Below are 12420 nucleotides of genomic sequence, written 5' to 3'. Positions count from 1 at the left end.
GCATCTTCTCCACTTGTAGATGAAGAAGTAGAGGCTCAGAGACAAAAGATCACCCAGCTAACTAGTTGGGGCAGAGCCACAGCTCAAGCACAAGCTGTCTCTTGTCAGCCCTGTTCTTGTTTCATTCGATGCCACACCTTTGCAAGCTTCTTGTCTCTTCATTATCTAAATCTCTTCCAGACTAGGCCAGAACTGAACTTTTAAAAATACACATTTTCCTGTCACCAAGGTAGACATAATTCATTTTTTTAAAGCTCTATTGCTAAAAGGTTAGTTTATCTCTTATCCACTTTACATAAAAAGACATTTAAAAACACACGATACTAGCAATATTTATTTAGCACTTACTACATGCCAGGAAATCTTCTAAGAGCTTTACATGTCCAAGGTCACTTATCCTTGGAACAACACTTTAAGGTAGGTATGACTTTATATGAGGAAAACGGTTTAAAAGGTTAAGTAATTTGCCCAAGAAAGTAGCAGAGCCCAAGATTCAGAATCCTAGCTCTTAACCGCTGCACCTACACCTACTTACCTACCTACCTACACTTCCATCTGTGTAACCATTCATCCATTACAGTATCTGTCTGCTGTAAGGAACCCCGGAGGCAGCACAGTGGAAGGAACACGGAATTTGGAACCAGAGGACCTTCCAGCTGGATAACCTTGGACAAGCCGATCCCTCTCTGAGTTTGTTTCTTCATCTCTAGACCAGGCATACCACCTTTTTCAAAGAATTAAATGTAACACAGGGAAAGGAAGTTGCAGGCACTCCACAACTGTCTAACTTGAATTTTGAATTCTGAGGCAAGGTAAGGCACAGAATCATTCTTGAAATAGCTTTTTTAATAAATAAAAAAGACATCAGTTTTCAAATATGTTTTAAAAAATAACTACTGGGCAGGAAAATATAAGAAGTCCACACTAGTTTAACCAACAGGGAAATATATTTAAAACCCATCTTATTATACTGCCACAAAAATTATTAATTTCCATGCATATACTGTTTCTTTCCTTAAAGACCAAGAATCAGTAAGACAACCTTAATTTCTAAAAGTTACATTTATACCAAATATGCTAATATTTTCTTAGTCAAGCAGCCTACAGTCTAAAGAAGTACATCAGATGAACAGAATGACACTGCTTGGAGGATATCAGAATACAGACTCGATCATCCAAGTGAACACCAGGACTCGACCATGTCCTAGTGGTCGCAGGACAGGCAGAATCTTCCTGAACTAAAACAGTCTCTGTAAATGAACGATACACAAACACCTCCTTGTCCCCGCTGCCCTCAGAGGCCAAGGCTGACAGAGGTGACCATTTCCATTTTACTTGTACAAGGTCAGGTGCGCTGGCAAACAGCACATGAGCACCATAACTCCTGTAGGTCAATCAAATGGCTCAGATACTGTTGCTGTATCACAAATTTCAAGCTTTATGATGATATATTATTGACAGGCAAGCATCAAAATGGGCCATTTTTGAAATTAAAATAAGGGCTAATTCTATCTTAGCTATACCACCTCCACATCCCTCACCCCTATTTTTTTTAGAAGACAGAGTGGTACACATTCTCACGTTTGGATTCTGAGCACGACACTAGAAATCCTAGTTAAAATAAAGGTCTGGGAGCATGAAATCAGTGACAGCTGGGCATGAAAATGAACACTGATTACAGTGTCCATTACTCCTTATGAAGCAGAAAAGGACCCCCAACTAGACATTCATAAAAGAAATGGAGCTCACTCTCCATCTTCTCAGACACATATCCCAAGGAGAGACAGAATCTGGCATCCTTTTGTTTAAAGACCATCACCAGCAAGTTCCTACCTGAAGTATCATGCGTACACTTTGACCAGAGAATATAATCCCTCTCTTGGTTCCCAAGTGTCAGGGTGATCCCGCTGGAGCAGCAGACAGGGGTCAGGGCGAGCAGCTTGGCTGCAGACACAGAGTAACAGTCTCTCTCCTTCACAGCCCACCTCTGACTCAGCATCATGTGATTGCAAGGGATCAGGTACCTGGAATGACAAAGAGGGCCAGCATTCAGTCTCCGAAATGTCCCTTCCCAGTCAGCCACCTCCTAAGCCATAATAAGGACTAATGGCCAAGGGTGACCATCCTCTCCCTACTCTCAATCCATCCCACTGGCCCCCAGGGTCCACTCTCCTGCTTAATATTTGTCAAGGGCTTCTTTCTTCTTACAGAACAACCCCTATGCAGAGCATGTGAGGCCTTCACAATTTAAGCTCCACAAACTTCCTCATCTCTTAATGGATCAGCTATCCCTGTTTGCCTCCGTGCCTCTGCACCCACTGTAACCTTCACCCAAAATGTGTTCTACCTGCCTGACAAATGCCTTACCATCCTACAAAGTCCAGCTTCAGTGTCACCTTCTCCAGGAAGGCCTCCAGGCTTCCTACTCCAAGACAGGGCTACTCTTTCCTTCCACTATGCTCACAGACCTCTACTACAGCTCTAGTATTTCACATCAGTTATGTTGGTGTTTGCCTCCTCAATACAATGTGCTCTCAGAGGAAGGACCTCCTTCAATAATTTTGAAATACAATCCCAGGTATTCTGACTCCTAGTGGGCACTGAGGGGCAGCAGAACCACTGCATAGTACAAACTCGCTCCTCTGTTCTCCTGGGTGACCATGAGAAAATACAATGGCCAAAGACTCAGTGAGGGCACTGGGCCCCATTGCACACAAAACGCTTTTGGTTGGGGATCAAAGCATCTTAGTATCATCATGACTGTGGAGACAAGAAAAATATGAGCAATCGTTTCTGACACGCTTGGAGCACATTGTGGGCTTCACGGATAGAAGAAAGTGTGTTTCAATGGCTTACTTTCTTATTAGGGAGGAAGGCTCTGCTGTTGAACCAAGATGGAGCAGTGGGGCTGAAGGCTCAGAGCCCCATGTCACCCCTGTGAGCAGGAGCCAGTTCCAGAGGAGACTGTGCCTCTATGGGAACAACCACAATCTCAACAACCCAGATGCTTTCATTTCTGCATTTAACTTTCAAGAAAGAGTCAGTGCAGAGAAAAACAAGCTATGACTAAGGAGTCAGTGAAAAAGATAAAAGTATAACTTTCAGGGTATGTCTTAAGGCCCGCAGACACTAAGCCATCTCCCACGTCTGTTGATCCAAATGAGGAAAACCTATTTTATGCTGATGACGGACCTACTGCAAAAGCCCGTCAAGGAGGAAAAACTATTTCATTCTCCTCACAGTACTTTCCACCAAACATCTTAATAACCTTCAAGCTATGAGATGACAAGCTTGCCACTTAGCCTTCTGTTCCCCAAAACAATCAAGTTCCCCATCTAGGTGGCTTTTCCTGCACTCCTGGGCACACACCTGAGGCCTAAACTGCCATCACTAAGATCTAGACCCGCCCCGCCGTCTGATGTGGAGTCATCTATTTTCATAAGTTCAGTTTCAAGAACAGACAGGAAAGATGACGGGGAGCGGTAAAGGAAAGGGGGCAGGTCTGTTCTGATTCTTGGCCCAGCTTTGGGGACTCATATCTGAGCTCTGTTGGAAAAGAAGTGGCTGCTGTGGGTAGAAAATGAAGCTCTTTTCACAAGGGTCTCTCTGAGCAGAGATGTTTAGTGACTCAGAGTGATGCAGGGGAGCGAGGCCTTCTGCCACCTGTCTGGACACAGCACAGGCCTGGCCCCTCGGGCACAAGGGAAGACAGTGCAGGTCCAGCACCTCGGCACCGGGCACCCCCAGGATGGGCGAGGGCCCAGCAGGGACGGAGGTGAGGCAGCAGCAACCAAAGGGGCCTCATCCAGGGAGGAGATCACAACAGAGGCTGCTGTGGCAACCAGTGGGGGACAGACTTGTTCATGAACGAACCCCTCCCTCAGGGAGCCCCCAGGAGTCATGGCTGATGCTTCGCAGGGGCCAACGTCTTCGGTGAGGGGCGGAGGCGAGCCAGGGAAACCTACCCTACAGTGTGGATGTGAAATCTGCTCTCACAAGCTCATGACGCCTGGGGAAATTCAGATTACACAGGACTTACTGTACCCTTATTCTCATCGTTAATTATTTAAGAAATAAACCGATTCAATGCTTGTACAGACTACAGGAACTCAATGACTACTTAACCTCAAATCAAGCATATCTCATGACGAGCTGATATAATAGATTTTTACTCTTTCTCAAGAAATATTTTTTAAAATGGCACATTGAATCAAACCTAATAAAGCTACTTATCAAATATCACCAATGGGAGGCTTGAAATTATATCAGAATAAAGAGGAATTGGGAATTTGCAACTTTGCAAATCCACGCTTTCAGTTGAAACTCAGAGCTTTCTTCTGAGGAAACTGAATAAAGGGAGATCCCCTACAGACTGAAGGAGAGGTTCTACAACACTGGAAGAGGGGGAATCAGTTCAAATGAATAACGCCCTTGTATTCAATGCAGTACTTCTATTGTGCCATTAGAATGAAGGCTTATCCCAGAGGGAAGGGCAGAAACACCATATACTGACCCTCTGCCTTTCCATCATTTACAGGGAAAGATAAAAAAACAAAATGAATGTTCACTGCAGCATTATTTACAATAGGCAAGTTATGGAAGCAACCGAGGTGTCCACTGATAGATGAATGGAGAAGATGTGGTATATATACACAATGGAATATTACTCAGCCATAAGAAAGAATGATATCCTGCCATTTGTAACAACATGGATGGACCTAGGGAGTATTGTGCTAAGTGAAGTAAGTCAGACAGAGAAAGACAAATACCATATGATCTCACTTATATGTCAAATTTTTTTTTAAAGTCAAACCAAACAAAACAAACTCACAGAAACACAGAACAAACTGATGGTTGCCAAAGGGAAGAGCATTGTAGGAACAGGTGAAAAAGGTGAAGGGTTAATAATAGTGTGATAACTGTGGATGGTGACAGATGTGTGGTTACTACTGTGGTGATCACAACATAAGATATATAAATGCTGAATCACTATGTTATATACCTGAAACTAATATAATATTGTATACCAACTAGACTTTAAGAAAAGAAATAGAATGAATGTCAGATGCTTCCCAATGTCAAATATCAAAATGAAATGGCTGTTGATAGCAGAAAAGTCACTCAGGAATTTAGTGTAAGTATTTGTCATCAAACTATCTTTTCATTTTTACTACACTTATTTTGTTTGGGGATTTTATTTAAATTCAGAAGTCAGTAAATATAATCACAAAGTAATAAATATATGATTTTAGGAATCCAGATTACTCAAAGTCAACCCACAATATAGCAGAAAAATATATATATTGTCCATACTGTCTTCACTCTTTTCATTATTTCCCCAACTCTCTGCAACCAATTCCACATCTATTTCTCTTTACCTGGGTATCACTCATTAAAATAAATCATCACTTCTGAAACAATTCAGTGACAACCAGTCGATAACAAAGCACACATATTGCCTATTGCTCCATCAACAATAAAAACAAACAAAACAAAGTGGTGAAGTATGGTGACGTAAGCAAGGCGCTTCTTTTGAGATGATGTTAACCTGAATAATGCACTACTAGGCAAAAATCTAAACAGCAATGTTAGCGAATCTCAAAAAGATGGTTTGGCCACATTTTTCCTATTTATCCAACCCTAGGCTGGCTGGCTTTTCTGTGCCCTGCTCCAGACACCTAATTCCCATGCTAGATGGAAATGTTCCTGAAATGTACACACAGCTGCTCTTCGAGCAAAACAACCTCTATCTGAACACAACAGGCAATGTAGTTCATAAAGCTGACAATGGATCAGCACTTCTGAAAAAGCGCCCTAACCAGAATATTCATCAATGGCATTCAGAGTATTAAGCAATTAAATTCTGCCTAAACTGGGAAGTGCCAGGAACATGGGAGTGATCTCTCACTTCACTGCTAGTCAGCATTTCCTGCCTGCACTGGCCTATCATAAGTTACATCCATGGAGATGGACTATTTTTCTTTGGTTTTCTGCTCACTAAAATAGCCTCTCTTTGGGGAGTATCTTATTTCAACTTACTTTTCTGATGTTTTCCTCCATGAAAGAAAGATATCAGCTACAAATGGATTATCACTTTGAGATGTCAATATTTAAGAGTATTTGGGTTGCAATGAAATTGATGTATAGTTATTATTTATCACATAACAAATAACTCCATTAAAAGGATTCACATAATCTTCACTGCTTTATTGTCTCCCAGATCTACAAATTTATCGTGTGCATTCAAATGACAACAGTCAACAATAAAAGGATGGATTACAAATCTATTTTTTATGTCCCTTAAGATAAAGTTTAAATGAATAATAGAATGAGGATTTTCATATCCTTGCTTTTGGTACAGATTCTAAATCAGAAGAGACATTGTTTTCATTAGTTTAAAAAGTATTTTCTAGAAAATTCCACTCCCTTGCATTTGTGTAATACTTTATAGCATTTCAACACATTTTCACAGATCGCCACAGTTGATCCTCCCAAAATCCTTATGAGGTTGCAAATTCCAAAACCAGAATAGGTCAAGTCAAATCAACAGTTCACTCCCCGTCTGGGGTCCTACGTGGATTCTAGCCTCCACGGTTCTTAGCCTCGTTTTCATGTTTTTTACCTCTCTATCTTCTTCTGCTGCAAACTTAGTAACTTCCTCAATCTATCTTCTAGTTCATTAATTCTCTCTTGATCTGTGTCTTAAATGCTATTTACCCCAAACACTCAGTTTTTCATTTTAATAACTACAGGTTTTATTTCTAAGAGCTTTAGTTGGTTCTTTCTCAAATCTGCCTGTCATTTTTGTTTGATTAAAAGTACTTCTTTTCTGAACAGAAAATAATATATGTTGGAAAAATTGGAAACCCTGTGTCATATTAGTAGGCATGTAAAATGGTGCAACTATAATGAAAAACAATTTAAAAAATTAAAATAGAATTAGCGTATGATTAAGCAATTCCACTTCTGGGTATATACCCAAGGAACTGCTAGCAGGGTCTTGAAGAGATACTTATACACCCACGGTAGCATTGGTCACAATAGCCAAAAACTGGAAGCAATCCACAGTGTTCATCAACAGATGAATGGATTAAAAATGTGGTATAAACAATGGAATATTATTCAGCCTTAAAAAGGAAAAAATTCTAGCCCAAGTGCCCATCAGTAGATGAGTGGATAAAAAAGCCTTGGGACATATACACCATGGAATACTACGCAGCTGTAAAGAAGGTTCTTGTACCCTTTGGGACAGTATGGATGGACCTGGAGAAAATAATGCTAAGTGAAATAAGCCAGGCAGCGAAAGACAAACATCACATCGTCTCACTTCTATGTGGAATCTAAAGAACTTAATAAACTGATGAACAGAATAGATTCAATGACATGGAAGCATAGATGAGACTGACGAATGTCCGAGGGAGGGAGGAGGGCGGGTGGGTGGAGGGGGAGAGAGTAACCAAAGAATTTATATGCACATGTGCACAACCCAAGGACATGGACAATGGTGTGGAGAGGGACTGGGGAGGGGGGTGGGACGGGGTGGAATGGGTCATTGGGGAGATAAAGGGACATTTGTAATATTTTAAATAAAAAAATATATTTAGAGAATAAAAAAAAAGGAAAAAATTCTGACACATAGTACAACATGGATGAAACTTGAAAACACTATGCTAAGTGAAATACGTCAGCTACAAAAAGGCAAACACTTACATGAGGTTCCCAGAGTAGTCAAATGCATAGAGACAGAAAGTAGAATGGTGGCCGCCAAGGGCTGGGGGAGGGGAAATGTGGAGCTATTGTTTAATAATTACAGAGTATTAGTTTTGCAAGCTGAAAACAGTTCTGGGATGGATGTGGTGATGGTTGCACAACACTGTGAATGTACCTACTACCACTGAACTCTACACTTACAAATAGTTAAATGGGAAATTTTTGTTATGTGTATTTTACCACAATTAAAAATAATTTTTAAATGTGTGTGTGCGGGGTGAGGGTGGATCAGCAGTTCAGAGGACAGAGACCAGGAAGTAGAGGTTTCCTGCGTGTCCGCCACATGCCCGACTTCTGTGTAAGCCCTCCTATTAGTTCTTCTCATGGATTCCCCCACGCAGTGCGGTGGAATTAGAAATAAAGTATTCAATAAAAGGCAACCAGCATCATCTTCTTCATCTTCATCATCAAAGAAACAAAGAAGAAAGCCTAGGACCAGATGGCTTTGTCTGGCATTTTTTCCATTACTCTATTCAGAGCCTGTGATAATGTGCCCTTCATGCGCTTTCCTAGTAATTCCTGGGAAATCACTAGTCCTTACCCTGGAAATAACTAGTCCTGGCTTGAACATGTAAATATTTCAATCATGAGCAAACTTCTTCACCTTCATAAGGTACCGATCTGTGTTTCAAAAAAAGCCTTAACGAGTATCATCTCTAAGGACAGTTCTGAACAAACACCACCTTATAAGCAGACAAAAGGTGAGGAGAGTTCACCTTGTAAAGGTAAACAGCCAGTTCCCACCACCTGGGCTAGTTGGCCTGGCAACCTGGTATCGGGAAGCTCTGCACATCCTGAGCAGGGCCAGGCTTCCAGGTAAATCAAAAACGACACCAGCTTTTCATGCTATCAGAGAAGCAGTATCCAAGAGTTTAACATTTAAATACAATCACGTTTTGCCCTTGTTGGAGGCAAAAACTCATTACTAGCCCTAAAAAAGCTTTAACAAGTTGCTCTGATGGATTTCACTCCAGCATTGCTAATGCATTCTCCCATATCAGTAGAGATTTGATGGGGAGCTAAAGTAATCCTTTTAGGACAGATAACTAATGCCCAGCACACACTACCCAAGGCATCACTTACGGTAGGATTTGTTCTTTGCTATGCCATGAGAGTGGCTGCTGATGACCTGATCTAAACCACTAAAAAGTCCAAAAACTTTTTAAACTTAGAAAATGGATAGGTGATACTCTCCCATAAAGGGGTAACTCTGCAAGGCCTCCACCATTATGCCACCACCAGCTTCTCCGGCCTGGTTTTTATCACTCCCTTTCGCAGGTGCGAGAGCCACCTTGCACCACCCCTTAAGCCAGTGGTTAGCCAGGCGTCAGAATCCCCTGGAGAGTTTGTGGAAATGCCCATCCCCAGAGTGGCGGAGTCAGCACCTCTGGGAGAGGGCGAGAATGTGCGTTTCTACCTAGCTCCCGGCGATGCCACTGCTGTGGTCCCCGTGATGCCACTGCCATCCCCTTCCTTTCCACAGCTACCTCTTTGGAAATGCTGTTACATCCACTTGGAATGCCATCTTCCTGGTAACTCTACTTACACTGTGTCAAAACCCACATGGGGACCTGAGGCAGCCCAAGGCTTCTCCCTCTCCCCCCTGTTCTGGCTTCTTCCACCCTTACTCCCAAAGAGGGATCACGGGAAGGGTGGGGAAGCCCAGTAAGGAGGGAGGAGGTGCAGGGTATGTCCAGAGACCCTGGTGGGCTTTTCCACACCACCAGAGGAGTGTGTAGGAGCACAAGCCCTGGCCAACTCTCCCTTTCTTCTTTTACAGAAGCTGCTGCTGTCCTCAGGGACCCCACAAGGAGAGGCAGACCTGGGCCAAGGCAGGATTTAGGGTTCCTGAATCCCCTTGCCAAATGACCAAATTAATGTCGTCTTAAGAGTAATCTACCTGACTCCCAACACCTGTCATCAAATACCAGCCACCTGACAAAAACTTGCCCATCTGTACTCCTGAAGGACGTATGTGTTCTACCTCGTGCATAAGTCCTTTTCAATTAGTCTGCTCAGCACCTTACTCCCTTCTGAACTGTACACAGAGAGTACTCATTAAATATTTACTGAATTTAATTGAAACATACACACAGGTTAAGAGTGCACATTGTATTTGTACCATTACCAAAGCAAGGGTCACAGGAACTATATATCAACAGCATTTCACATTTAGAAAATTTGTTTTTCTCAAATACCACAGGTTGCCCTAAAAATGTACTTTAGGAAAAAGACATTCCAGAAGAGCTTTTATAATAATTCTGAAAATTCCAAACATCCTATCTATTCTTTGCAGGAGCATATTTATAACATAATGCATTTGGCCCCAAGAAAACTTTTAACAGTAAAATTAAAATTAGCCTTGGGAAACAATGCAGAAATTAAATTGATTTTCTTGATGATTTTCTTCCTTAGATGCACAGCCCCTGTTTAGCTTATATTACCAAAGAAATACATAATAGCAATAGTACAGAGTGGGTCTTTCTTTAAAGGGAACAAAAGATGGCAACTCACCTCAGAACTAGCTGTAGCATCACGTCTTCACAGTGTAAACCGATGAGAGTCCTAAATAATGCCAGGGACACCACACAGAGCTGGGGAGCAATAAACACATTCTATTTCAGATATGGGAAGGACAGCTCCACTCTCCACAGATGGCAAATAAATTAGAATTACAAAATAAAATGGCCTCTTTTCTTTAGCAGTTTTGATAAAACATGGGGCTGCCAGAGAGAATGCGTATTACATGTATTCAGGCTATCAGTTCTCCTATAGGGTTCAATTGGAAGGACTAAGCCTGGAATTACACCATTATGAAGAATTACCCTCCTACAAAATGCCTCGCTATAGTTTCCAACTGTTTAAGATCCAGATAAAGACACCCATACAACTCTCCAACACGTACATATGCACACATGTGCACATGCACACACCAGAGCTCCTGCATGTCCCTTGTTTGCCTAAGTTATTTTCAGATATGACATTAGTTATCTACGAGGCAGGGCTGACAGAAAATTGCATATGCCCTGGCCAACTTTGCCTCTGGAGTTCTCAGCTCCGAGCCTCAGCTCCTCTTGGTTTTGGAGCAAACGTTCTCCTTGGTTTCATTGTCAGTAGTGCTGAGGGTGTGATAATGTGCTTTTCTAAGAAGTTCATTAAAAAAACAAGGCTTCTTTCACACTCTGATTTCCAAAAAAGGAAAGATAACCAACCAAACAGGAAAGAAACCCAAAGGTGTACTATAAAATCGTCATGCTCTTTTGGGAGTAAGCTTTTATTCTATCAGGCCACGTAAGTAATTCGGGCTCTCCTTCTTTGTACAGGATGTATGTATTGGAGAGTTGTAGGGGCAGGTTTACCTGGATCTTAAGAAACTGGAAATAGGAGCGCACAGGCATTCTGTAGGAGGGTAATTCTGCATAATGGCCTAATTCCAGGCTTAGGCTTTCTAATCAAATCCCATAGGAGAACTGACAGTCTGAACATACATTCTCTGTTTACTCCTACAACTCAATGATAAAAAGACAAGTGCACTGTGCTGAGCACCCTAGACATTGACTTAACGGGGTTACTATATTAATACTGTGTATAATACGGTACTGTTAACTATAATCACCATGCTGTATATTAGATCCCCAGAACTTGTTCATCTTCTAACTTGAAGTTTATACTCCTTGACCAACACTGTGAAGTTTTATAAAGTATTGTAGCTATTTAAGCTTTTATCTTTAGAGTAAGTGTATTGTTCCATAAGCTTAACTTATTGTTTTTAAAGGTTATTCTATGTGGATTATCAATTATTTGGTTCAGTTCAGGTTTAGGAATTTAACTTTCAATCTATTACTATCATTGAATCTTGTAGATGGCATATGGTTGGAACTTCTTTTATTATCCAGTCTGACAATCTCTGCCTTTTGATTAAATTTTATAGCCTATTCGCATTTAATATTATCGTTATAACTGGATTTCTATCTGTTTTACTTTTTGTTCTCTATATATCATGATTTCTTTTTTTGTTCTCCTATTCCTCTTTTATTGTCCTGTTCATTGATTTTTAGAGAGAGGGGAGGGGGAGGGGGGAGCAAGGGAGAGAAAGAGAAACATCAATGGGTTGCCTCCCATACATGCTCTAACTGGGACTGAACCCGCAGCCTAGGTATGTGCCCTGACCTGTAATCAAACCTGCAACCTCTTGGTATACAGGACAACTCTCCAACCACCCAAGCCATGCTGGCCAAGGCTCAGTATATTTTTTAAGTTATTTTGTTAGTGGTTCCTCTAGGCCCTACACCATTTACATCTTACCTTATCAGACTTCAGATTTATACTAAATTCATTCCAATGAAACAGAGAAATATTACTCCTATATAGCTCTATCCTTCTAACTCCCTTTTGTGCTATTACTGTTACACATATCATACATGTATGTTACAAAGTCAATAATACATTGTTAAATTATCATTCTTTTAATTTTAAAACAATAATTGCAATTAAATAGAGATAGCCCTTGCCCGGGAGGGTGGGTGCAAAGGGCAACACTAATAGTATCAGAGGATTTTCAAAGTTGATCAGAACTTCAAACTAAAGAATGATTTCCTAAATTCACCACTGCCCAGACTTCCATTTTAAAATACAGAACTATATTATCTG

The 12420-nt window shown here is 41.2% G+C and overlaps 1 protein-coding gene across 1 annotated transcript in view; it reads right to left on the bottom strand.

Annotated features, from left to right (window-relative positions):
* The window catches only part of FHIP1A (FHF complex subunit HOOK interacting protein 1A), a 190921-nt gene that overhangs the window by 16862 nt on the left and 161639 nt on the right, over positions 1-12420 (bottom strand). The window contains exons 9-10 of the mRNA XM_016211211.2: positions 10285-10364; positions 1834-2024 (exon numbers count right to left, since the gene is read on the bottom strand). Coding sequence (XP_016066697.2) covers positions 1834-2024; positions 10285-10364 — 271 coding nt within the window. The remainder of the gene's footprint in view (positions 1-1833; positions 2025-10284; positions 10365-12420) is intronic.

This window comes from Miniopterus natalensis, chromosome 4 (assembly GCF_054644295.1).
Source record: "Miniopterus natalensis isolate mMinNat1 chromosome 4, mMinNat1.hap1, whole genome shotgun sequence".
Classification (NCBI taxonomy): domain Eukaryota; kingdom Metazoa; phylum Chordata; class Mammalia; order Chiroptera; family Miniopteridae; genus Miniopterus; species Miniopterus natalensis.
Note: the sequence above shows the minus strand (reverse complement) of the source record. Positions and strands in the feature narration are given on the sequence as shown.